Source organism: Ursus americanus, chromosome 2, assembly GCF_024610735.1.
Source record: "Ursus americanus isolate L20-20 chromosome 2, mUrsAme1.1.p, whole genome shotgun sequence".
Lineage (NCBI taxonomy): Eukaryota > Metazoa > Chordata > Mammalia > Carnivora > Ursidae > Ursus > Ursus americanus.
This window is the reverse complement of record NC_142128.1, coordinates 18,132,714-18,158,831: the sequence shown is the minus strand read 5'-3', so window position 1 is coordinate 18,158,831 and position 26,118 is coordinate 18,132,714. Positions and strand designations below refer to the sequence as shown.

Sequence of the window (26,118 nt, the reverse complement as noted above, 5' to 3'; positions counted from 1 at the left end):
GCCATACCAGGCCTGGTACTGGGGCTGGGGTCAGAGGTGTGGACCCGCCAGGGAGGGGCTGATAGGAACCCCACCTCCCATGATGGGGCGTGAATCCTCAAAGTGTGATAAGAGGACTGCTGCAGGGCTTGGGCCAGGCAAGATCAGTGTTCCTTAAAGCAGATTTAAAAGGTTGTTGCCCCAACATTATTTTATTTTAATAGCGATTTATTCATTTTAAGGTGTACTGGGGAAAAATATACAACTATGAATATTATTTCTTAAGGTGAGGCTGGAGTTGGATTTTTTAAATGAGCTATTTCTAGAAAACATTAAATAAATGGTAGCATACATGATCTGCAAATATGGCCAACATTTTGAAAGAGAAATTTAGGGGCCTCTTGGCTAGATCATTGTGGGGCCCCCCTATTTCTGATGCTCTAAATTCTCTATCAGTCACAGCTGTTTGTTGAGTGTTTATGTGTCAGGGGCCACGCCCAGGGTTTTCTGCAAAATGCTTCCTTGAACTCTCACAAGAATCTGGGAAGCAGGCTTTACTGTTTCTATAGGGCTCAGAGATGGGGAAGTGACGGGCCCAGAGCAACACAGCTGGTGACCTGACCTCTCAGTGTGCTTTGCCACTGTTTGCTTGGCGACTTGGTAGGGAACTCAGAAGGAGCTCTCAGCGGGGCCAGAGTAGGGTCTGGGGAAACCCAGACTGGGGGGGGGGGGTCTGCCCATTGTGGGCTCAGGGATGGTGTCTGGAAGGATCCATGCCTGCGACTTGGTTCCTGCATGGGGCATCCCTCTAGGCTCCAGTTCTAGTTACAATCCTGTAATCGGGGGCCAGTCTGGGTGGGATTCCTGGGCCTGGGCAGGTGGACGCCCCCCACACAGCCTCTGGCTGACACCCCCCCCAGGGGTCCGGCCTGGGTTCCCCGGATGCTTTCTAGTGCACTTGCTAACCTGGGCTCTGTGACTGAGTAAGGAGCCTTGTTATGGGGCTAACCTTATCTTAGGTATCCAGTAGGGGTCTTTGTGGGCTAACCTTGGGTCTGTTATTCAGTAAGAGGCCCGTCTATCGGGCTAATGTCAACATGGGTATTTTGTGGGACAAAAATCTCAGCTCAAGATCTCAGCTTGTCAAATACCACTTTCCAACCAACTTCCCCTCCCTGCCTCCCGTCTCTCTCTTGTTCAGCTGGATAAATGCCCACGTTTAATCTCCTGCATAGTGCTAACATCCATAGGCTTCCAGGGGCAGGAAAGCAGCTAGCTCCTCGCTCTTTAAATTCGCCTCTCATTTGGGACCGTGTTAGGGGACAGGAAGAAGGTGGGAGAAGTGGGGTGTCAAGGGGCGAATCAGTCACTTCTAAGGGGCAGGAACCCTCAGGAGCATCCCCGGGCTCCTCTAACTCTTGCTTTTCCAAGAATCTGAGGCAAGTCTTCCAAGGGAGGGAGAGGACCGGAGGGAGACTGCTCAGGGTCCCTGTCCCCAGGCCCGGGTCCACCGTCTCACTGCGTGTCTCTTCCAGGACCCTGAGAGTCAGCATGTTGTGTGGCTCGGTGGCCTCTCTCTTCCTGCTGATGCTCCAGTGGGGTGAGTAGCTGCCCCAAGGTCTGCGGGTGGGGAGGGCCCGGTTGGCCCATGGGCTCCAGGGCATGGCTGGAGGCTACAGGGCCGGGCTCTGTGGCATCTGTTCACTTGGGCTGGGCTAGCCGCTCGCAGTCACCTAGAACCCGTCCCACCAGAGAGCCCCGTTAGCCAGCAGTGGCTCATGTGAATCCCACGTGGACCAGACCCCCAGCTGAGGTCTTCCTATCTCACTGCGGGGACGAGAAGCTCGATTCTCCATTTCCACAGCTCTCTACCTTGGCTGCCTCCCAACCCTCAGAGTGAGGGAGTCCTGCCTTTGGTCTAACCTCAATTTCTCTTCGTGCAATGACTCTCCTAAGAGGCATTTATCAACAATCGAACAATCACAGAATCCTCGGCAGGCACGGATGGGGGTGGGGGGTTGCCAGCGGGGCGGAGGGGGAAGGGAGGTGGAGACAAAAGTAGCCAGACCTTGGAAGGCACCCCCGGGAGACCAGAGGATGTTGTAGTCAGAGGGAGAGAAGTTAGAGACCGGAGCTGGGAAAGGCCGGGAGTTAGACTTGGGCTCAGAGATCCGGGAAGCCTGCCTAGAGGAGGCAGGGACAGAGCCTACGGGCTCAGATGAACGTTAGACTGGAGGCAGGGGTCCCTCAGCTGCCTCTCTGCTGACTCTTCATTTTGCTCTGGTTTTTACCGAAAGACCCAGAGCCTCAAATAGCTTCTCCAGGAAACAGATGTCTGGCTCTTTTATTTTCCCCTTCTGAGCAACCAGCGCTCTGTCCTGGGTCACCCACCAGGGTGCCATGCCCCATGGGCACAAATGACAAGCCCCTACTGGGTCCTGGGTGCCGGGCATCCCCTCACTCTGCTCCCATGACAGCTCCGTGCGGTCCGTGCAGCAATGACGCCCGGTTCTCACCTGGGGCCTCCAAGGCTCAGGGAGGTTAAGGGACAGGCCCACAGCCACACGGCCAAGCAGTGGCAGAGCCGGAATCCCAAATCTACCCCATCCCCGGGGCTGAGCCACCTTGCTCTGATGCTTTGGTTGAGTGAGTGCAGGCCGCATGGTCCGCACTGGCATGATGTCACCTACATACCCCCCACTCCCTCCAAGGGGCCAGTGTCCTCAGCTTACAACCAGGGACTCAGAGCCATCGTGAGTCACGTGCCACTGTTCCAGCCTCTCACGGCCCCCTGCATGCTCTGATAACTCTGGGTGAGGGATGGCCCTGGGGCTGTCTGCCCAGGGGTTGGGCTACGGACCAGGTGACTGGGTTCCTCATGCCACATCCATGTGAGTTCAGGGGCTGCTGTCCTGTCCCCAATGTTCCATTTCAAGATTGGGCAAACCTTGTCAAGCCCTTGGTGACCTTGAGTCTAGCTAGGAATGGCAGCTCCTCCCCCAAGTTCTAGAACCCTAAGCTAGAGCAACCCGCCTTTCAACTGGCAGAATACATAACCACATGGCGGCTCCTGCAGCCCCGGGTTTAGGTCCCACCAAAATCAGTTCCTCTTTTCTCCACCAAGTGTCTGCACTGGCCTCCTGTGCCCACTGGTGGGCCCTGTGCTCCTCCCCAGGGGAAGTCCTCCCAGCGCAGGACTCATTGCCACAACTCAGATCCCTTGGTCGTGGCTGCAGGGAGACCTGTGTTGAGGGTCGTGCAAGGGAGAGAGTGCCATGATCAATTAGTGATGTCTGCTGCGTGCACGGTTGTCAGCAAGTAGCACAGATGAGATTTTTCTTTCCTGGGTGAGAGTCTCAGCAGCCCAGACCCAGACTGACAGGAGGTGTGGTCCAGTCTCAGAGCCTCTGGGTTCTTGTCTATAAAATGGCGGTGGCAGCCGGCTAAGGAAGTTTCCAGCAACGTTCTTCTTGGCTCTGGCTTCTGACCTAAAGTGAGGCCCAGGAAGGGAACATACCACCACCGGTTGGGGCTTCATTAGTCAAGGAAAAATAGGAAAAAGCCACTAAGAATGAATCCACTTAAAAAGGGGAACACGTTTCTGGTAAATAGTTGGAGGGTAGGCGGGGGAGAAATCGCAACGTTGGTGTTTGATCTTGCAGAGCAAAACCGAGGTCAAACTTACTACAATTATTTTGTCGCAAATTCAGATTATGCTTCAGGCAAATTTAGACTATGGTGGCACCTATAATTTTAGGACAAAGGGGAGCAATTAATGCAGGGGGGAGTGCATGAAGTCTGCCAACAAAGCGGCCTGAGTGAGCAGTCCCTGTGTCACTTGGCGGTGGTGGTTTGGCCAGTAGGCGAATACAGACATTTTGGCAGAAGTTTCCAGAGCTTCTCGGTTTGGGGATGTTTTCCTTCTCCCCCGATGCACTTCCGGCTTCCATGAGGTCTGTGTCCTGGTTCGGACAAGCTGCTGCAAAGCAGAGGGCTCCCCCTTGTCGGGGCTTGGGGCATTTTCAGCTGTACCCCCAGGGACTTCACGAATCCCTGTCGCTGCAGATTCGGCCTGCAGCTGGGGAGTTTGGGACACACCACTGAGAGGGACACTGGCCAGGAGGGACGGGGAGCTGGTGGCTGCACACGGGGTTCGGGGAGGGGGACAGGGAGAGTGCTGAGAGGTGGGGACATGCTTAGTATGTTATGTTTCACATGCAGAGCTCCTGTCTCCATAGCCAGCCTTGAAACTCGGGGGTCACACAAGGAATTCTCAGGTGGCAGGGACCGCCTTCCCCAAGCCTGCATCTTAGTGGGGTGCCACATTCGTCCTGGCCCTGGGGACCCGTGCCTCCACTCAGCCTCCAGCCCTTGAGGGGGCGAAGGGGTGAGTCACCATGCAACCTCCGGCCAGCCCCCCACCGCACCACTACAGTGTCTCTCCCCTAATCTTCCAGCCTGGGGGTGCCGAGACCTCGTCTGCTACACCGATTACTTCCAAACAGTCACTTGCACCCTGGAGACAAGGACCCTCCACCCGGGCACGCTCACCCTCACCTGGTAAGTGGCCAGACCTCAGCAGCCCTGGGGATGCCACTCAGGGTAGCCGCTGGAGGGCTGGCGTTCAGCAGGACCGCAGGACCACAGACCAAGTTGGACCTACTATGTGACCCGCGGATGGCTTAGCAATCAACATAGTAGGTCCACTTCCTGAGGGTTCTCCCAGCAAGTTCACCAACGGCATTTGGTTTTGCCCCAAGAAAGACAGTTCGTTGGTGGGGAATCGCCCTGCCCATTTAACAGACGGGCACCCCGGGCTCACAGTGCTTGTCCGAAGCACGCAGTGGAGAGACCACGGGGCAGTTTCATCCGGCTCTAAAGGCCATACTCTCTTGCCCACACAGCCCTAATTGTGGGGGTTTTTTAAAGGATTTATTTGTTCATTTTAGAGCAGAGTATGGAGGGGCAGAGGGAGAGAACCCAAGCAGACTCCGTGCTGAGCGTGGAACCCAGCATGGGGCTCGAGCCCACGACCCCGAGCTCATGACCTGAGCTGAAACCAAGAGTCGGCTGCTCAACCGACTGGGCCACCCAGGCACCCCCAGCCCTAACTGTGGTTTTGAGACCTGTGGACGACTAAACTCCCACACGACTTTTTTTAGCGCTTAGTACATCCCAGGCTCCCTGTTCTGTGCCTCCTATGAACGGCTAGTTTTCCCTTCCTCTCAATTATTACTCCCATTTTACACATGAGCACACTGGGGTTCAGAGAGGTTATGCAACTCACCAAGGGCACACGGCCAGTGAATGGTGGAGCTGGGATTCAAACACAGGCGGCCTGATTCCAAAATCCACGGGCCCCTATTAGTCCACATTGTTAAAGAACAGCGAGGGGAGACTTCACTCAAGATCATAGTGAGAGATGCAGGGACCACTGCATGGGGCTTTGCAGTAGGGGGAGAGATCAGGCTTAACACCAAGTGGGGGTGGGCGGTCAGGGCAGACCTCTCTGGATGAGAAGGAGGCTGCTGGTGAGCTGGAGACGGAGCATTGCAGTTGGAAGCACTGCCTGTGCAAAGGCCCTGAGGTGGAGGAAGAGCTGGTGAGTTTGAGGAATAGCGAGGAAGTCGGTGTGGCCAGAGCAGAGTGAGTCAGTGTGAGGGAGAATAACAAGAAAAGAAGGTGAGAGGGAGGCCGAGGTCAGATTTCCCTGTATGGGTGGCGAGAGGTCCCATATTTTAGGCATGGGAGTGACAGGAAGTTTTTAAAGCCTCCCCAGGCTCCTGTGCAAGAGGCTTGCTTTGATTGAGCAAAAGTTTCTATCTTAACAAATATTTAGTGGAGAACAGAGTCTTCGCATCCGTATTGGCCTTGAAGGGAAGGGTAGTCATGTTCAGAGCCTGAAGGTGTAGGTAGGGAAATAAATATCTGCTGAACTCCTATACATACTTCAAAACCCATCCCTTAATGCCTAGTGGAAGTAAAAAGGCCAGAGGAGGGCTCCCAATCCCATATCAACAGCGTCCCTGAAATTTCAGCCAGAGCAGGGGATGAGGTTCATTTGGCTCTTACCTTGGCCTTCAGCCCAGGTACTCACTGGGTACTCCGTGGATGCTGGATGGAAGGAGGGCAGGAAGGAGACCTGAGGTGCTTAGCATCCTTCCTATGGGACTGTGATGCAGCTGATGGGATTGACAGGGACACACTTAGGCTCAGGCTAGGCAAGAATGGCCCAAATTTCCAAAGTTGAGAGTTGCTGCCTTATGTGAGGTGGTGAGTTCCTCATTCCTTGGAGGCATACAAGCCAGACCTAGACACAACCCATCAGGGATGCTTCGGGGGAGGCAACACCTTCCCTGGGAAAGCGTTGGTGGACCAGGTGATCCTACTCCCCAGCCTCCCCTCAAATCCCTCCAAGCCCCGAACTTCTGGCCGTGTGCACGGAGCCCCTCCGGCCTCTAGCCATGACTGGCTGCTCTGTCCTTGAAGGCAAGACCCATATGGAGAACTGGAGGACGAGGTCACCTCCTGCAGCCTCCACCGGTCCGCCCACAACGCCACGCATGCCAAGTACACGTGCCACATGGATGTGTTTCGATTCATGGCCGACGACATTTTCAGCGTCAATGTCACGGACCAGTCCGGAAGTTACTCCCAGGAGTGTGGCAGCTTCGTCCTGGCCGACAGCAGTGAGTATCCCCGGGACCCCAGAGCAGAGGAGAACCCAGGTCGGGGCTGACTCCCACGGCCCGCTGGCCGGCTCTCCCCCATCATCAAACTGACCTGTCCTAGGCGCTCATTTCTCAGTTTGTTCTCTAGAAGCATGACTAAGGTGGGATGGGTTGATACCTAGGTCTGGGCCTTAACCGAAGGGAGGCAGCAGAGGCCTGAAACCGAGCTGGATGGGGGCCCAGGACCTGCCCGTCTGTGACCCCGGACTGGCTCACTATTTGTAGAGTGAGGGCCCTTCTGGGCTTCTGCCTCCATTTTGAGGCAAGTTGGGGAGGTGGTGTAACGGGAGAAAGACTTCCCTGAGATTTCTCCCGTTTATTAGCTCCAACGAGGCCCAGAATTTCCCTCCCCCTTGCAGGAAGGAAGGAGGCCTGGCTGGGGGAAGCGGTTGTTTCTATGGGTCCAGAGCCAGGGTGGGGCAGGGAAGGGCACAGGAGGCAGCTGTGAGGAGTGTCCAGGGAGCGAGTGAGAGGCCCATGCCCAGAGGCATACAAGCAGACCGCGAAGAGAGGCCTGCCCTTGGTGGGGCTCAGCCCTGCGTCCTGGGAGGTTGTACCCCGATTCCCAGTGGTGGGGCAAGAACATAAGAGGGCATCTGTCATTCATGCTGGGGGGGTCCAGGCTTGTGCCACTTTGCACACAGAGGGTGTGAGCAAAGCTTCACACATACCCAGACACACCTAGACTCATACACACACACACACACACACTCATAAATACACCTCAGAGGCACAGATGTCTTACCAACAACCCGGGGCCTGGACAGCTTGGACAGAGAGATGCTGACGTGCTCTCTCAGACACGTGCCGGTGCGTGCACACGCGAGCACACACGTGCCCCCTTGGCCATTTGGCCCCAGGCGTGGCAAGCTCACGGAGCAGGGGCAGGGTGCAGGGCGGAGAAGGAGCTGCTTCGCTTTCCAGGGGCCTCCAAGTCACGGTTCCCTCTGACCCCTCCTCCCTGCCCTCCCTGCCGGGGCCCGAGGCCCCCCTGTGCCCAGATGTGGCAGGAGGCGGCATTCGGCTCCCAGGCCACTCCCGGCCCCTTCTTCCTCCTGGGCACTGGGCTACGCCAACATCCGAGTCCCTCCCTGAATCGGTCCACACCACCCAGCCCAGGCCACACAGAGGGAAGCGGAGAGCTCCATCAGCCTGGGGAAGACAGAAGCAGGTTTAAGAACGAGTCCAGTCCAAATGGACCCATGGTTCAAAGACAGAAAAGCCCTCGCTGGGGCCCTGGGAATGTGGGCCTTCTCCCACCTCGGGCAGAGAAGGAAGCAGCGTTAGAGCTCCTTTTGCAACCCCTGAAAGGTCCATCTGTTGATTTAATAAGTATTTCTGCAGGGTCTGTGGTGCACCCGCTCTGTCTTGGGAGCTGTGGGCTCAGCGTTGACCCAGGAGAACAAAACCTCAGCCCCAAGCAGCTCAGACCCCAGAGAAGGGGTGGACGGTGAACAGGGTCCCACAGGGAAATGCAGAAAATGTCCAATGTTGGCAAATAAGGTGGAAGAAGAAGAGAGAGCGGGAGCCGGGAAACAGGAGCCCATGGCTTCTCTCTCCCCCAAGGGACCTCCTTCTGCTCCTGAGTTTGGTCCCCGAGAACTGTCACCCCATGAAAGAGGAGCTGGTACCCTTTACAAGAGAAGAAATGAAGGCATATAACGTGTTGTATCCTGCTCACGTTCATGAAAGAAATTTGGGGTAGAGCAGAACGGGAGGCCTGGCTTTGACCTTTGCCTGGGAGGTACCCAGGAAGGTGTGGTGTTGCCCTTTCCAGAAGTCTCGGAACCCAGGGCCACTGAGGAGTGTCAGACTGCTCTGCAGGCAGCCCTGCAGGAGCTCAGTAGCGCTGGCTTTCACCATTAACATTAATGAATATTAATGCTAGCTCATTAGCATTAATGCCAACCAGAGTCTTTAGGCTTCTCTGGGAAGCTGCAGCTAAGAGAAAATGACGTCATGGTTTGGAACAGAAACGCAGAACCAGTGCCTCTGGCCCACATGCAAGATTTTGTATTAGGAGCTAACCATTTTTTTAAAAAAGATTTTTAATGGATTTATTTGAGGGTGCGTCCATGCAGAAGAGAGATTGAGAGAGAGAGGGCACGAGCGGGGATGGGGGGGAAAGGGGTAGGTAGAGGCAGGGGAAAAGCAGGCTCCCTACTGAGCAGAGGGCCAGACAGGGGACTTGATCCCAGGACCGCAGGATCATGAGCTGAGCCAAAGGCAGACACTTAACCGACTGAGCCACCCAGCACCTGGATTAGCAGCAAACTTCAATGTTGGAGAGAGCTTTCCGCCATCTGGGATTCCAGGCTGTTCTTCTCTGGCCATCCTGGCCTGCAGTCCTGCCCAGCCTGCGTGTGGCATCCCCCTTCCTTGTCCTCAGACCCCAAACCGGCTTCGCGCACTTCTGTTACCCTCCCGCCCCCGTGGCTGCAACTCCAATGTGGTTTGAACTTCTAATTTCTCAGATGCACAAACTGAGGCCCGGAGACAGGGGCTGCCTCACCCAGAGTCACATGGGGGTACGGATCCTGACCCCACCACCAACACCGGCTCGGGTGTGGGGGAACTTCCCGCCACCACATCCTTCTCCACTGTGGCCCGATCTCACCCCTTTCTTATCTTTCTGGCTTTTCCCTTCAAGTCAAGCCGTCCCCCCCTTTCAACGTGACCGTGACCATGAACTTCTCAGGACATTATAACATCTCCTGGAGCTCCAATTACGATTCCTACGCGCTGAAGGGCAAGCTGCAGTTTGAGCTGCGATACAGGAAGTGGGGAGGCCCCTGGGCTCTGGTGAGGCTTGCAGAGGCTCGGGGAAGGAGGGGAGGGGAGGTGCCACACCGCCTTGCAGAGCATCCGGGGCGCTGGTGGTGGGGAGGGGGTCCAAGAGACAGGTGAGTGGGTGACTCACAGCCCAGAATGGAACCAAGGACCCCCCAGGGCTGGAAGTTGCCCCTTCCACCCTTCCACCCCATGCTGCCTCTCCTCATTTCTCCCTGCGGTAGGAGGCCCCTCAAAATTCTTTCCTTCCTGCCCCTGGTTCCTCGACCACCCTGCCAGAGAGGAAGGGGGTGGCACTTCCTCAGGTCTCCTCCTGGAGTCTAGTACAGTCACAGCCGAGGAAGGTTCAGAAATGGGGCCATCTGGAGCCTTCCCACCTGACCTAGAATGGCCACAGGTGAAGAGCTCCAGAAGTTTCAATAACCAAGAAAGTCCAGTGTTAGAGGGACCATTGTTTCCAAGGTGAAGGCTTCTAGAAGTAGTCTTGTTTAGAGTGTTGGAGAGTTCCCAAAGGGAACTATTCAGAACAGTCACGGCTGAAATCTTCTAGAATGATCCATCCTTCAGAGCGGTCCCAGTTGAAGAATTTCGTGCATGTGGTTGGAATGTTCCCCATGGAAGTTCCAGAGGTATCCTTTGCTGAGATGCCTGTGGTCGAAAGCTTCCAGAAATGCCCTCTATTGAGAAGGCCCATGAGGAATAATTCCAAAAGTGACAACTGTCTGGAATGCTGCCGGTTAAGGATTCCCAAGAGGGGCCACTGCTATTCCTGGGCTGGTCCTGGTCCTCGCAGAGGGGGGTCCCCTGGCAGGACAGTGAGGGGAGAGCTGGGGTCAGAGAGAAACAAGCTCTAGGCGGTACCCATGGCTCCGTGCCACCCGCACCGGAGGGGCCAGGACTCAGGCTGAGCCTGGTCTTTTGGAGGGAGCGGGGACTGTGCAGGAGACCCTCATTCCCTTCCGTGGTGGCTGGTAAAGGGGGCTTCTGCTGGAGGCTGGGGCTGGCCTGGGTGGGCCTGACCCAGTGCTTCCTTTCCCTGCGTCAGCAGAGTCCGGGGAGAAAGCTGATCTCGGTGGATTCGAGAAGCGTCTCTCTCCTTCCCTTGGAGTTCCAGAGCGACTCGAGCTATGAGCTGCAGATACGCGCAGGGCCCCAGGCCGGCTCGTCCTTCCAGGGGACCTGGAGTGAGTGGAGTGACCCAGTCATCTTTCACACCCAGCCGGAAGGTAGGTGTGGCTCCTGGCAGGGCGTTCGGTGCTCCTAGTAACTCCCCGCAGTGGGAATTATTATCCCCATCTCGCAGATGGGAACACGGAGGCCCAGAGAGATGAAGTCTCTTGCCTGGGGTGGGGGTGGGAGCAGGAGCCCAGACCACCTCACTTCAAGGCCCCCGTGGCCTTCCCACATCCTCCACACCTGCCCGGACCCATTGCCCAGCACACCCGCCCCACGTGGCCTCTGGGAGCGGTGGGTTCCCCTTCACCCAGTGTCTGCTTCCTTTCCAGAGATAAAGGGAGGCTGGCGTACTTACCTGCTGTATCTCCTCCTGGTCATCATACTCCCCATCCTCGTCTTCTTAGGCCTGAAGATCCACCTGCCTTGGAGGTGAGGCCAAGGATTCGGGGAGGCAGGGGGAGGGGGTCGGCCTGGGCTACAGCCTCCCGATGACCACGCAGGGTTAGGGGACACAACCTGTCATCGTGACAGTGATCTTGAGAATGATGGTGATGAGAAACAGCTCCCACCCGCCTCACCTTCACCCCTGCCTCGGGAGCTTGCCGTTTGGTACTTACCCCCTGGGCAGAAGGGGCAAGCGAGGAGGCACAGAGCTGGCAAGGAACTTGCCCAAAGCCGCACAGCTCTGAAGGAGAGGAGGTGGAGTCCGCCCCTGTGCTCGTGACTGTGACCTAGGCTATGATCTTGTCCAGTGACGTTGACGCTTTGAGTCCGGGTGGGGGGGCATGCGGGGCCACCAGGTGGGGGTGAAGGGTGGGTGTGATAATCCGCCCCCTTCCCTCTGCTCCACCCGGAGCTTTTGCTTTCATCCATTTATATGCTGGGTTTCTGCTGAATGTTGCCACTAATTAAAATGAAAATCTGAACTCTGCTGGCCTTCAGGAGCGCTGCCGATGGAGGCAGGAGCTGCAGCCAGGGTTTGCTGAGCCTTGGGCGGGGGGGCTCTGACACCCGGCTCAATGTGTTCATCCTCATCCAGAGGCTTTGATAAAGATGGAGGCAGAGAAGCTGGAGGGGGAAAGAGTGCGATGCGAGTAATAATGACTATCACGGAGCGCTCTCTGGGTGCTGGGGTGCTGGGGCGCTGTGCAGACACCCGCCAAGTGCTCCTCGCACCCCTGTGGAACCGGCTCTTTGCTCACCCCTGGTGGTGGAGGAGGAAGTTGAGGCTCAGAGGGGGAGCCAAGCACTTAAACTCTGGGCACCTTCGCAAGACTTGCTGCCCCCATTTTACGGATGTGGAAAATGAGGCCCCGGGTAGAGGGGTGGAAGGGAGGTGTGTGGGTGTGCTTTGGGAGGGGGGCTGAGTCTCCTGCAGGACAAAGCTGGGGAGCCCTTGAGCGGGAGGCCAGGCTGCCCTCTGGGGGATGGTGAGGGCTCACCTCGTCTCTGCCCTCCCAGGCTGTGGAAGAAGGTGTGGGGACAGGTGCCCAGCCCACAGAAGTTCTTCCAGCCCCTCTACGTGGGCCACAGTGGAGACTTCAAGGTGAGTGCTCTCCAGCCTGAGACAAGCCCGTCAGAGCCTCTTACCCTCTGGGAGCTTACCTCCACCCACGCACTAGGACCCCAGCCCCACCCTGCAGGCCCAGAGCACCCAGGCCCCAGCCAGGCCCCGTCTCCGCATCTGCAAAGCGCAGGAAGTAATTCGGGTGGGGCGGAACTGGTATAAGAATGGGCAGCATCTCCCAACCCAGGAGCCAGGCTGGGGGAGGGGTGAGCCAGGTGGTTCCTTGAATCACAAACTGGCCTCCTGCTCCTTTGTCAGAAGCCTTTGAGTTGGAGGTAGAGACGGAGTGGGTTCTGGGAAGGGTATGGCCCCACCTGCAAAACACACCAACCCCCTGCCAAGCCCCAACCACCCGTCACCCGTCGGCGCCCACAGCTGTCTGTGCCCATTTACCGCTCACCACCCACCCCGCGTGGGAGGGCCCGCCGCAGAGAGGATGTGGTGACAGGTGGGGGGGGGGCAGCCCGCCCACTCCAGCTGAGCCTGGATGTCAGGAAACGTGGACCAGAGCATCGGCTGAGCTCCTGCTGTGTGCCTGGCACTGCACTGAGCGCCCTCTGCCCTCTGCCCCTTCCATCCTGATCACGGCCCCTGGGGGGGGGGTGCTCTGTTGTCCGCGGCCACCCCTGGGGAGACTGAGGCTCCGAGTGGGGAAGCAGCTTTCCTGAGGCAGGGGAGCGGCCTGGACTCCCCACCCCACGGGAGAGAGACCTTCCCCCTTCCTCTGCACCTTCCCTGAAGCTCAGATCCCACACCTGTTTGGGGTTTACTTGCCGGATACCCACGTACCGTGCACCCGGCCCTGTGCTAGGAGCTTCAGCGATGTGAGTGCATTAACTTCTCACTGCAGCTCTGTGCCGTGGGCACTCCTGGCAGATGGGGGGGCCTCATCCAGGTCCCGAGATGTTTTCTGAGGCAGCAGGCTCAAAACTGGGAGATTCTGGTTCTCCGGAGTTCTCACTGCCGCTCGGATGGGGACCCAGTGTCATGAGTGGGACCCCTGGCCGGCGAGGGCGGGCAGGGGGTCCCTCAAAGCTTGGGGGTGCTGCCTTGTCTGTCAACACCCCACATCCCTTACCCTCCAAGCACACAGAGGCCTTTCCAAGTGGTTTGTCACTGATTCACTCCGCATGTTCATTTAGTTAATACACATTTATCGGGCACCAACTGTATGCGAGGCACTGTGCGAGCCTCCAGGGATATAAATGGGACCAGAAGAATTGAGGCTTCTGCCCTGGCCAAGTGTCCACTCCAGTGGGACACCAACAGGAGAATTTCAGTTTTCAAGTGTCCTTGAGGAAATGAAACAGGGGACCAGGTGGCAGCTCCGTCACCCAGACCTCAAGCCCTCCTGCCCCCTTGTCCCTATAACTCAGCAATCTGCTACCCAGGCCCTATGCAGACCCCAGGCCACTGAGCACTGATTGTCTGGCAGGCTACTGAGGGCAGCGGCTCCCTCCTGCAGGTGGGGAAACTGAGGCCCCAGGAGGAAGCGTCCCTGGATAGGGGCGCACCATGGTTCTGACCCCTGGTGCTCTCTTTATTCTCTTGTGTCTCTGTCTTGTCTCTATTATGTCTGTCTGTCCATACCCTCCTTGCCCCCTTCCTGTCATGACCGTCCCCCTTTTCTCTCTCACAGAAATGGGTGGGTGCACCCTTCACTGCCTCCAGCCTGGAGCTGGGACCCCGGAGCCCCGAGGTGCTCTCTTCCCTGCAGACGCACACCTGCTGCCCTCCGCGGAGCGCCACCAAGGGGCTGCAGCCCACGCAGCTGCTGGAGCCCACTGACCTGGTGGAAGCTGATGGGCTGCCTGAGCTGGGCTTCTGGGGCCTGGCCCCCTTCACTGCTGGCAGCTTGGGTGGCTCGGCTTACAGCCAGGAGAGGGACCGACCATATGGCGTCGTACTCTCCATTGACACGGTGACCGTAGCAGACACAGAGGGGCCGTGTGCCTGGTCCTGCACCTGTGGGGATGATGGCTACCCAGCCCTGAACTTGGACGCCAGCCTGGAGCCCAGCTCAGGCGCCGAGGACCCGCTCTTGGACACCGGGACTACGGTCCTCTCCTGTGGCTGCGTCTCGACTGGTGCCCTTGCCGGGCTGGGAGGCCCTCCTGGCAGCCTCCTCGACGGACTAAAGCTGCCCCTTGAAGATGAGGCAGGTTGGACCCCGGGGCCGCCGTGGAGTGGCGGGCCCCCCAGAGGGGCGTCGGACAGCGAAGCGGGCTCGCCTCCCGCCGGCCTGGACATGGACACTTTTGACAGCGGCTTCGCGGGCTCTGACTGCGGCAGCCCCGTGGAGTGTGACTTCACCAGCCCCAGTGACGAAGGGCCCCCCAGGAGCTACCTCCGCCAGTGGGTGGTCATGGCCCCTCCCCCTGAGGGCCCAGGGCCCCAGGCCAGCCAGTGAGGCCGCCTGGCTGTCCAGAGCCCGCTGAGCCATTCGGCCTGGAGCAGAGCTGCGCTCACCTTGGCCGTGGGATGAAGAGGCCTACGACCTCTGGGCCCCCAGATGGGGCCCCTGAGCCTGGTTGACACTGTGCATGTGTGGCCCAGGAGCACACGGGTGTGTCCCATGGGCTTGGAGGCAAGACGCATATGTGTCTGAGACTGTGTGCACACGATGACAGCCGCTCTCCTTTCCGGAAGTGGGGCGGCCCCCAGGTCGTGTGCTGAGAGGCTACTCCCACGTTGCCCACAGGGCCCACTGGGACCTGGAACAGGCACCCGTCCCCACCCTGGAGGTCCTGCCTCCAGGAGCCTTGAGAAGTCCCTACCGTCCCTTTTCACTTCTCAGGGGGAGGGGAAGAGGATGGAGTGAGCCCACTGTGACCCTGGGTGTGGGAAGGTCTGTGGGGGCCCGTGGACCGAGGTCTGAATCCCGACTGTGATGCCCCTGGGCTGTGCCACCTTGGGCAAGCGGCTTCCCCTCTCTGGGCTGGAGTTTCCTGTCTGGACAAGGAGGTGCGGGTAGCGTGACCCACCTTGGGGAGAACTCGGTGAGGTCACCCACTGTACGGGCTGCAGGAGAGCAGGCCCTCAATAAATGCAGATTCCTTCCTTCTGGGGCCCCAGACCGTGGCTTGTGCTGGCGGTGGCGGGGGTGAGAAGGCAGCCACAGCTTGGGCTCCGCAGAGGGGCACTGGGGGGAGGGGTTTTCCAGGCTTCCAGTCAGCCTGTCCCTTAGAAGCAGCCCCTGCCAGCCAAGATTTGCTGGCTCCTGCTGCCCACTTAGTTATTCCCTTTATGCTCCCAAGAAATATTTATCAGGCACAAATACGGGTGCCAGGTTCTGGGGTGCAGGGCGGCGGGGGGAGGGGACACCTCCTTTGGCCCTCCTGGTGGGGGAGGGGCAGGCAGGAATCCTCCGTGATGACTCAGCCCTCTGCTCTCCCCGGGAATCGGGAATCGGGTAGTCAAGGTCTTGCTGAGGATTTCTCAGGAGTCTGTTCAAATGCGAATTGAGAAGCTAAGAAAATCCATCTTGGCCACGTTTGAAGGCTCCTTACCGAACATCAGCTCTGGCCCAGAGACCGCAGGCAGCTCCCACTTTCGAAAACAAAACCATAACCAACCAACGAGAGAGCATAGGCTGTTTTCCCAATTGGGGTGCTCACCTTTAGAGGCGTCTTTTTCTGAGACCACCAAGCAGGGTTAGGGAGGCCGAGAGTCTGACTCAGCTTTCAGAGCCCCGGGGCATCCCTGCCCCGGCCTGGCACTGCCTGGGCCTGTCATTCTCCCAGGAGGCCGGGCTGTGGGCAGAACCTGAAGGAGAAAGCTCGGGTTTGCCTCCCCTCTTGGATGAGTCTGGGCTTACAAGTTGGTGGAAGTCGGTCCTGCAGAAAGCCTCACTGTGGCTCATCTGTAAATTGGGGTGGCTCGGGGGAGTCCCCGAGAGAGTCCTGGGTGCTGAAAGTTCTAGAACATTGATGGTTTCAACCGTGGGGCTGTTGACCTGGGATCCATGGGAGGCTCAGTGGGGAGCTCGAGTCTGACATGGGAGGGAGCTCCTGCACAAGTGAGCAACCCTCACCATCCCCCACCGTCACCCCTGGGGAGGCCAAGGTGTGCTGTGGTTTTCACATCCTCCTGGGGGCAGCGGTTCCAGGGGCCACCTGAGCCCCCAGCTCCCCAGGGGAGGTAGCTCAGCTCTCCCGTGCACAGAGCTCTGGGCTGGGGCCAGGGGGCCAGGGCTGGGGTCTGGTCAGGGGCTCTGGCCTGGGCCAAGCATGGCTCCTCACCACCTGTCTCTGAAGGGGACTCAGTTCGTAAGCAGGCTGCGAAACGGAGGCAGGAGCCGGCCCTCCTGGGAGGGTGGATTAGCAGGAGCTGGGTGGGCGGATGACAGAGGGACCGGTGGCTACGTTGGTGGGTGGACGGACAGATGGATGAAGGGATGGTAAAAGGCTAGAAGGAAGAGCGCTGGCGGACAGGTGAAACAGATGCTACCGACCAAGGTCGTGAGTCGAATATAACTCCACGAGGGCAACAGCTCCCTCTAGCTTGTTCACTGCCCTACCTCCAGCCCGGCACACAGGCACTCAAAAAAGCCCGATTTGTAGTGTGTCGTGTGTGCTTTATTTCCACGGTGTAGACGCTTTGACCGTAGCCAATTTCAAGCTACCAACCTGACACCCAAAGCAGGATTGGGAAGAGATGTGTGTCATCAGCCCTCCTAGGTGGTCCAAGCCAGCCCCAGCACACCACTGATGGGAGCCCCGAGGGGCATCGGGAGGGGCTAGAGGGCTTCAGGGAGGAGGTGGTGTTTGTTGGACTTTGAAAAATGAATAGGTGTTCTGAGATGCATGGGTTCTTCAGGGCAGAAGGAAGAGCTTGAGCAGGGGCCGGGAGGTGCGAAGGAGCCCTGAGCTCCTGGAGGTGGGGAAGGTGGCCCCTCGGCACCCAGAGTCCAGGCCACGGCTGCTAATGACTCTCTTTAGAGAGTCAGGACGGTTGATAGCAATACCCCGTGCACGAAAGCCATGTTCTACTCCCGGGCCGGCCCTTCTCCAGCTGCGGGCTGGAGAGGGCAGGGCGATCCATTTGACAAATGACGTGAAGGTAGACGGCGGGCCCAGGGCTTGCTTGCCTGAGGTCACACACGGAATTAAAGATCACAGTCAGAACTTGAACTCTGGTCTCCTGACCCCCAAATGCAGCTCGTCCTTCCCCTTGCTCTTCTGGGAGGGACTTAGGTCAAGAGGGAACAAACTCTAAGCAAACAACTGAGGGGTGTGTGTTGCTTCTGTCCATGCAGTATCTTTGTGGGCGGCTGACCCCAGCTTTGGGAGTGGCCGACAGAGTCCATGTGCCGCCCCCACCCCCAGCCATACTACTGATTCTGGGACACACACATGACCCAAACCTGTCCATGTGCTCTTTCTGCTGGGACTGCCGAGAGGGAGGGAGGGACTGAAGCCTGGGGCTGTGCGGTGGGGCCAACACACAAGAAAGCAGAGCTGGGAATGGAGACTGATTCCTGGTAATATCTCTTGAGCTCGGGGATCCAGCCATGGCTGAAACCACATCCCCATGGACTTTTGGGGTACACAGTATGGAAGTCATTATGCTGTTCACCAGATATTTCCAGCTCTTCAGCTTCTGGGCCCGCTGGTATGGTACCACATGACCGGGACTGGCCAGGGAGTTGCAAGCAGAAGTGGTAAGTCTTCCTTCTGGACCAGGGCACGTACCTGACCATTGTGATGTCCTCGAGAGTATTGTTCCTCTCTGCCACCGTGAGCTGTGATAAATGCGCTGGTGGCTGCTCGGCTTTCGGGGAGGACCTCCACGTCTCGGCTCCGCTAGGATGAGGCCCACACACAAGAAAGCGGAGCTGGGTGTCTTCCTTTAGGCTCCCTGTTGGAGGGGAAGCCTCTTTCCCCTCCCCTACTTGGGACTTGGTCTGGGGACGGGCGGCCGGTACCACGTGGGGCACATCCCAACCACAGCCGCCCGGGCGCACCATCGGAAAACCAGGGATGGGAAAGACGGAGCACATACATGCCCTTGCCTCCCGGGAGCCCGTCGCACCAGGAGAACAGGAGGAAGAAATACAGGTTCTCAACGGGGAGGAGATGGGAGAGGGGTCTCCCGCAGTCAAGAAGCATCAAGCCACGAAGGGAAAACAAGAGGAGTCAGGTCTCTGCTCAGACGTCACCTTCTCAGCAGGACCTCCCCTGGGCCCCCCATTCAAAACCGCAGCACCCCACTGACTTGGTTGTTTCCCCCGCACGAGCGGTAACATTTATTACGCTCTAGCCTACCTACGTCTTTTCCTGATTTGTCGTGTTTACTGTCGATCCCGCTAGCACGGGGGTTCTGCCTGTTTTATTCACCGCTGTGTCTCAGAGCCTAGAAGAGTGCTGGCACATGGCAGGTGCCCAGCAAATGCTGACTGGATCAACGTGTGAATCCATCAGTTAACGGCAGAGTGGCGACTGACAAGGCAGTGGGCAGAGTGGACAGAGGGGACTGAGAGCAGGAGGGAGCCACCTGTCTGGGACCTGGAGGTGCCACAGAACAGGACAGAGAGATGAAGATGGGGGCCTCCTGGGAAGTCTGTAAATGGGGCAAGAGTCCCTCTCCCATTGCTCACCCCAGGGAGCAGTGAGGGGTCTTTCCCCCATCCCTAGGGTAACAGATCTGAGGGTTTTTCTTTTGCCATTGGTGGCCCCAGAGAAGAAACCTTCTCATTCTGCAATTTAGGGGGTCTCCTAGAATAATGTCAGCGGCTCACCCCAAAGCAAACCCTGCCTCTAACAAGCGGCGTGGAGGGGGAGGGCTTTGGGACTGCATGGCCCGAGCTGCACGCCAGCAGATCCACCCGCTAGATGCCGATCTGCAGAAGTTATTTTCTCTTTCTGTGCCTCAGTTTCTTCTGACACGAAATGGGCATATGGAGCAGACAGAGTTCTTTCTGAGGCTGCTGTGAGGCTGAGGGAAATCGTGTTGAGTGCGGAGGTTGGCGTCTGGCATGCTGCAAGCGCTCAGAAAGTGGTGTTGTTGCTTTATCATCATTTTTGTGGACAAGTCCCCCCCACCCCACCTCCCCGCCCCAACTACTCCAGCACGCTTTTCCCGTTCTCAGTTCTCAGCCGTTGGAGGCTGGACACATTGTTGCAGACACCTGCAGAGTAAGCGGAACCAGCTGCAGAGCCGTCGGGCTGCTGCTGCCACCTACTGGTGGCCACGGGAACTTGTCTGAAGAGTGGCGGGCGGTGCCCTCCCTTCTCTACACTGGCTCACGCCCTGCAGGCACTGTGTCGCATGGCTTGTATGCGCGGCCCTATACTATGGTTGCAGCGACCCTCCGCAGTGGGAGTATGGTGATGAGGACACAAGGTGAACTGACGGGCTTTTTAATTCAACCAGGGCTGACTTCTGGTTGGGTGGCTGGATGTGCACAGGGCACTGGATGGTGGGGGTGGCGAAGTATCACTAAGCAGGGAGATCACACGTGCGCACGCACGCCCACATGTACACACACGCGTGCGCAGCACATATACACACATACTTGTCTATAACGGATCCACGGACACATACACGCACAACTGGAAAATCCCTGGCAGAAGTGGGTCAAGCGTCCAAGGGAAGGCTGGGTAGTCAGGGGAAGTCAGAGGGCGGAGATCACTCTCAGCCCAAGTGAGAAACGAGGCAGAGAGGGGAGCAGGGGGACTCGGGAGGAGGACCAGCAGCGGGCAGGACACCGGTCTGAGAGAAGGCAGAGGAGGCAAACCTGGGGGGAAGCCGGGAAGAGCGGTGCTTACCTTTAGAGAAAGGAGGGAATAAATCCAGGGACACGGTGGGGGCTCAGGGAGCTTTATCAGTGGGACAGTTTATGTAAATAGCATCACAGGCCCATGTTTTCTAGAGTGCATAAAACGTATGTAAATGCAGAGAAAAGTTCTTAAGGGGAAAGGAGCCTGGAGGCTTGCGTCTTACCTATACCGTTTTAAGTGTTCTAAAGAGAATGCGTTACCATGTTGCTGATGTAAGTTAAAAGGGGTAAGAACCAAAAGAGCTGGGCGGGGGGCATGAAGGAGAGAGCCACGGATGTCCAGGCCCTATAGTTCTGGCATCCTGTGAATGGCAGGACAGGGTGTACAGGACCTGTGCCCTCTGGGCTCGGTGTCCCTCCTCATCCCCCCCTGCCTTATGTTTGGGAGTCGGTCTAAATGTGAAATCTTCACACCCTCACACACACTTCAGTTTTCCAGTCTCTACCACTCCCTAGTATTTATATTAAACACATGGCTCCCGTTCCTCTCATTTATGTCACCTGCTTGACCCCTAAAGGCATCTGTGCTCAGACCTTCTGGTCTGTGCTGTGGTTCCTGAAGCCCTCTGTGCGGAGGTTGGAAGGGCAGAGCTGCCTTGGATGGATGGATGGATGGATGGATGGATGGATGGATGGATGGATGGATAGATGAATAGGTGTGTGGGTGGATGGATAGATGGATGGGGGTGGATGGGGGTGGATGGGGGTGGATGGGGGTGGATGGGCGGACAGACATGGACAGATGCACAGGTGGGCAGACAGAGGGGGAGAACAGGTCATCCTTGCACAGGATGGCTGGTTGTGGAATGTGGAGCCATGGTCATAGAAGCCCATCTCTCCACCAAAGGGCTCCACCCTTCATCCCTATGTCTCTCCAAACACAGGCCCAAACCATCCCTCCGGCACGGGGCCAGAAAGGGAGAGAACTTTGCTGAGCGCTACTATGTGGTTGCACTTGGGTGTTCCTTAGTGCCTTTGGTCCTCCCATGAGGGGGGTAGCCCATCCCCATTTTTCAGATGAGAGAAGCAAGGCTCTGAGATGGGAGTGTCGAGACTGGGTGCCTGTAACCCTTCCTGTCTTCCGCCACACGATGCATTCCCAAACAACTGGCATTTGTAAAGAATCTTTTTTTTTTTAAAGATTTTATTTTTATTTATTTGAAGAGATAGAGACAGCCAGTGAGAGAGGGAACACAAGCAGGTGGAGTGGGAGAGGAAGAAGCAGGCTCATAGCGGAGGAGCCTGATGTGGGGCTCGATCCCAGAACGCCGGGATCACGCCCTGAGCCGAAGGCAGACGCTTAACGACTGCGCCACCCAGGCGCCTCAGAATTTTCTGTTCATAAAGCAAATAACACTCCTTATTCTACTTGATCTCAAAAAAATCCCCCCAAACACTATTTCTTTTTTTTTTACACTTGAGTAAAAATAAAAGGAAAAAAAAAATGATGGTTAAGCCTTGGCCAGGTCTTAGCTGTGCTGGCGTTCACCCTCAGACTTCCCACCCCATGCTCCGTCCTGCCCGTCATCACCCCGGAGTCTGGTCCCAGGACGGAAATACGGGGCTGTGAGGTGGGCCAGCCCAATGCTACAGGTCAGACATGGCCAGATGGGCTGCTTTTGTAAGGCTGAGAAGCCGGCGGGTGCAAGGCTGGCGCTGGGGCAGTGCTGACTGAGGGGCCCGTCCCCACTGCCCTATGCGCTGTTGCTGGAACTCTCCAGTTTGCAACAAGATAGAAGTCTGGATTTTTTTTAAATGTGAAATGTCCATTAAAAAAAAAAATGTTGGCAGCTAACATACACATATGAAAGAAAGAGAGAAGGAAAAAGAAAAGAAAAGACGGAGAGAGAGAGAAAGGGAGGGAGGGAAGAAAATGAGAAGGAAGGGGAGGGGAGAAGGGACGGGAAGGCTGAAGAGAATGTCCACTGCCCAAATTCACACCATAGGCCTGTGACCCCTGCGACCTTCCGGCCCGGCACTGGGCCGGCCCTGCATGGCACACCTGCCCAAGCTTCTCCGGGAAGACACAGGCCTGGGCCCAGCTGAGGGGCAGAGGCGGGCGGGTGGGCTGCGCCCGGGGCAGGCGGGCCGGGCCGTGGGCCTCCCCCTCCCTTTGGTTTTACTGGGAGCATCTAGTACTGGCTGGTCCGCAGCTGAAAGCAGGGAGGCCCCCAGGGGATCACAGATTCTTTAGGAAACACACGGAACTAAACACATTTTACTTCACTTTAATTACAAAATAAATAAATACATGCCAAGGGATTTTTTTAAAGAGAAAAGAAATGAAAGGAACAAACCAACCCCAGGCCCGCCCGGCTCCTCGGCTCCACCCGTGGAAAGCCCCCCCCCCCCCCCCCACGGCCCGCTGGGCGTCTTGCCAGGCCAACAAGGGAACCCCAGGCTCCTCTCTGGGTCCGATGTGCTGCCTGGAGAGGGGTCAGTCCCTGCTGGGGCCCTCGGTGGCAGGACACGCAGCCCCTGTTCTGTGATGCGCCCCCCACGAGGCCCTGCCACTTGGGGCACTTGGCCTTTCTGCCATGGGGGCTGGAATCTGCAACACGGGGTGCGGGCAATGCAAGCTGAGGCCCACACGGAGCGTGGGAGGCAGCTCTGCTCCCTAACGGTGGAGGCCCTCAGAGGCCAAGCCCACCAGGGCCTCTCAAACTCACCACAACCCAAGTTCCGCAGAGAAGGCAGGCAGCGACGGGCGAGCAGGATCCGTGCTGCGGCCACGGCTAAAACACCCTGGGAACAAGAGAGGAAGAGCAGGGACCCAAGCCTCCCGGCAGCTGCCCCCTGACAATGCCCGGTGGGACCGGGCAGGGCCCTCGGTCCAGAAGACCCGCGGAGCAGGCAGGTGGGAGGCTTGGTACAGAGCCTCGGTGCCCCCGTGCACCGGTGGGAGGGGTCGTGCTGACGACACGCCTCATAAGTGGACCCACTTGTTCCAGTTGACCTCGTGGGGGAACACGCGGCCCAACCGCAGGGTGCAGTCCAGCGTGGGCTCGTAGAACACAGTGGGGCTCTCGCCTGGGCTGTAGGGCGCCTGGCCCTCCGCGACCCGGGGCTTGGAGAAGAGAGAGACGGCTGCCGGCTTTTTCAGCAAGCACTTCTTAATGCAGCCCAGGGATTCCAGGCCCTAGAGACAGCGGGACAGGCAGGGTGACGGGCGCACTTGCAGACTGGGCCCTCTATCCCACCCCGGGAGCCGCAGGACCCCAGGGCAGGGGTGGGGGCTGCAGGGGCCCAGGGAGGACAGGCGAGGGGCTCATCGGCCGGCCTGGCAGCCTCGGAGGGCAGCGAGTACGCCTCTCTGGGCGGGGCCAAGCAGGGGGGTAAAGTAAGTAAGGGACCCATGGGAGCAGCCTGGCTCTCAGGCCAAGCCTGGACATCTCCTGACGGTCCACCCCACTGGGAGGCTGAGGCAGGGGCCCAGGAGGAGGGAGGCGTGGTCAGCAGGGGTGGGGGGGGCAGGGAGCTGGGGGAGCCGCACCTGCAGCAGCTCGAGCACGGCGATGGGCTGCAGCACGCCCTGGTAGTGCCGCAGCAGGCAGCTCTCGGGGATGCCGGGCCGGGTCATGATGTGGTAGAGCACGGCCTCCATCATGCCCTTGCACACCGGCACGTTCAGGTGGCCGTCCACGATGCGCCACGGGCGGGCGATGAAGGAGATGTTCTCGCAGTCCCTGTGGTGGCGGCGGGCGGGCGTCAGGCTTGGTGGGCGAGGGACGCTGAGCCTCAAGGCAGTTGGGGCCTGGCCCGTGTCACGGGGCTGGGGGTCCTGCTCCTCTACCCACCACCCCCATCTGGAATGAGGCGTCCCAACCCCAGGGCCCAGGGCCGCCGGCCGACGGGACCCGCTCACACTCAGCCTTAACGAGGCCGGGACGTGCCAATGTCCCCCACAGGACCCCGCGCTGGCAGGGGAGGGAGACAAGCCGACTTCTGGATTCACCAGCTCCATCCTGGCCTCTGAAGCCATGGCTGACGCCACATCAGGCTAAAGCTCACAGAGATCTTCATGCGGAAGCTCTACTTCTGTGTCTTAGACAGCAGTCCCCCCGGCCCCCAGGGACTGGTCTGCCATACGGGGTCCAGGCACGGGAGGGGCCCAGGACCAGCTGGACTCTCGGCTCTGATTGGGCCTTGGGAGGGCTGTTATCTGAGCCGGGGGCTCACGGCCCCAGCCAGCTGGGGGACTGTGCACACGCCTGGGAGGCACCCCCTCTCCAGCACGGCTCCTGTGAAGCCCGTGGTTCCAGACGGACCCACACTGCACAAGTCTACACCTCCGGCCCTCGCCTGCTCCCTGCAGCAGCTCCTGCCTTGCTCCCCCAGCAAGTGGGACCACCGAGGTCCCACAGGTTTCCAGGTCCTCTGGCCGAGAACCACCGCGCCGGACCGTGGAAGATCTCCGTGTGACGATCACTACTGGGACCCCAGGGACAGACTCCCCACCCTTGCCCCCGCGCCCTGCGCCAGGCCGCCTGAATCTGGACACACACTCACTTTCCCCACGCTGCTTGGGAGAGGCTGCCGGCCACAGAACTCTCGGCCAAACCTGATGGAAGAGAGGAAGGACATGAGACCTAAGAGGTGGGAGTCCATCTCTTCCTCTTCTGTTCACGCGACATGTCCTTCCGGGCTCTGGAGATAAAGCCGTGAACAGAGGGACAGCAAGCCCGTTCCTCGCAGAGCCCTCGCCCACCCCGAGGGGCTTGCACATGCAGAACCGAACCGGCTAGGCCACGGTGTGCAAGCGTCGGCGGGGCTGGGGGGTGTTCCCAGGGCCCTGAGGAGCCCCCACAAGGACAGGCAGGCGGGCACCTCATCTTCCACCCAGAACCCCGACCACAGAGCTGTGTGTGGAAACCCCTACGGCAAAAACAGCCCCCAGGAAACAAAGATGCCTTTAGAAACCACGTGACGAGGCCAGCGCTGAGCACAGGTGACAGCATCTACACCACAGGAGAGGAACACGGCAGGTTTCCGTCCCGACACGTCTGCCAATCCTGACAGGAGGCGCGACACCCACCCCCCCAGTCCTGCCGCTGCGACCTCATGCGGGACACCTCAGCCAACAATGCTTTCCAGAACCACCCCTCCTGTCCCACACTTGTCATTCACAGCCCTGCTCAGGAGTCCCTGAAGCCCTCTAGTGGACACAGTGAGAGGAAACAGGCAAGACCTCTCCCCCCTCGAGGCTGAGGCTAGGAAAAGCTGGGGTTCCCAGTCTCAGGGGAGGTGTAGGGTGTGGGGGACTCTCAGGCCCCAGGACAGAGGATGGGCAGGTGGGGTAGGGGACAAGTTTCGTTTGGTACCTCTGGGGTCTTCAGATCCTTCTGGAAGCTGGGCCTGACAGCTTAGCTGTTCCTGGCCTAGAGGGCTGGGAACCCTGCTATCTTCTTGGTCCTCCGGCCCGACCTCTGGTGCTTTTGGGGGAGGCTCCTTCACACCTGTGACTCCGGGAGCTGCTGGCAGAGAGGGTGCGGGGGCTTCTGGCCCCTCTTCCGCTTGGGGCCTGGGGCCGGGAGCCAAGCGCACATCCTGGAGCGTGGGCCTCTTGGCGGGGGGCTTCTGGGTACTCTCAGAGTCGCTCTCTCCACCCTGACTGGCCACGTCCCTGCTCGTCCAGCTGGCGCGCCTCTTGGTGCTCCGGGAGCCCTGGGAAGGTGGTGCCCGCCTCTCCGAGGGGCTGTCCTCGCTGGCAGGCCTGTCTTGGGGTCTGGCTTGGGGGTCTTCCCTTTGAGGGTAAGCATCCTCCTCTCTGCCTTTCAGCCGCACCGAGTGCAGGAGCCAGGGCTGGGCAGAGGCCATGGCCACCAGGCGAGTGGTGTTGCCACCGACTTCCAGGACCTGGTGATGCTCTAGGAGGTCCTAGGAAAAGCGGGAGACACACCGGGTCCGTGCGGGACCGCGGGACCCTCATGCTTGCTCCCCTTGCCCGATGCATCTCAGCGTCCCGAGCAAATGGCAAGCCCAGCTCCGTGACGACAGATGACTCGAGGGTGAGGTCTGGCTTCCAACCCCACATGGGTGCCAGCTGGTGGCCCCGGTGCAGCTCTTTCCCTCTCAGGGGCGTGGGGCGAACTTCT

General features: G+C 58.6%; 2 protein-coding genes across 4 annotated transcripts in view; one reads left to right on the top strand and one right to left on the bottom strand.

The window, feature by feature from the left end:
• Positions 1 to 15,300, top strand: part of IL21R (interleukin 21 receptor) — a 34,767-nt gene extending 19,467 nt beyond the window's left edge. Inside the window, exons 2-9 of one of the 2 annotated variants that reach the window (XM_045775239.2) lie at positions 1,515 to 1,579; positions 4,437 to 4,539; positions 6,469 to 6,668; positions 9,361 to 9,512; positions 10,549 to 10,726; positions 11,006 to 11,105; positions 12,138 to 12,222; positions 13,883 to 15,300. In XM_045775239.2, the coding sequence (XP_045631195.2) occupies positions 1,531 to 1,579; positions 4,437 to 4,539; positions 6,469 to 6,668; positions 9,361 to 9,512; positions 10,549 to 10,726; positions 11,006 to 11,105; positions 12,138 to 12,222; positions 13,883 to 14,653 (1,638 nt within the window). In that variant the 5' untranslated portion in view covers positions 1,515 to 1,530 and the 3' untranslated portion in view covers positions 14,654 to 15,300. Of the gene's footprint in view, positions 1 to 1,514; positions 1,580 to 4,436; positions 4,540 to 6,468; positions 6,669 to 9,360; positions 9,513 to 10,545; positions 10,727 to 11,005; positions 11,106 to 12,137; positions 12,223 to 13,882 lie in introns of both variants that reach the window. The other variant, XM_087869367.1, reaches the window with a different exon arrangement.
• Positions 15,301 to 22,235: 6,935 nt separating this feature from the next.
• GTF3C1 (general transcription factor IIIC subunit 1) overlaps positions 22,236 to 26,118 on the bottom strand; it is a 72,170-nt gene continuing 68,287 nt past the window's right edge. For both annotated transcript variants that reach the window (XM_045775223.2, XM_087869335.1), the window contains 4 exons: positions 25,345 to 25,900; positions 24,533 to 24,584; positions 23,517 to 23,709; positions 22,236 to 23,162 (listed from right to left, as the gene is read on the bottom strand). In XM_045775223.2, the coding sequence (XP_045631179.2) occupies positions 22,950 to 23,162; positions 23,517 to 23,709; positions 24,533 to 24,584; positions 25,345 to 25,900 (1,014 nt within the window). In that variant the 3' untranslated portion in view covers positions 22,236 to 22,949. The remainder of the gene's footprint in view (positions 23,163 to 23,516; positions 23,710 to 24,532; positions 24,585 to 25,344; positions 25,901 to 26,118) is intronic.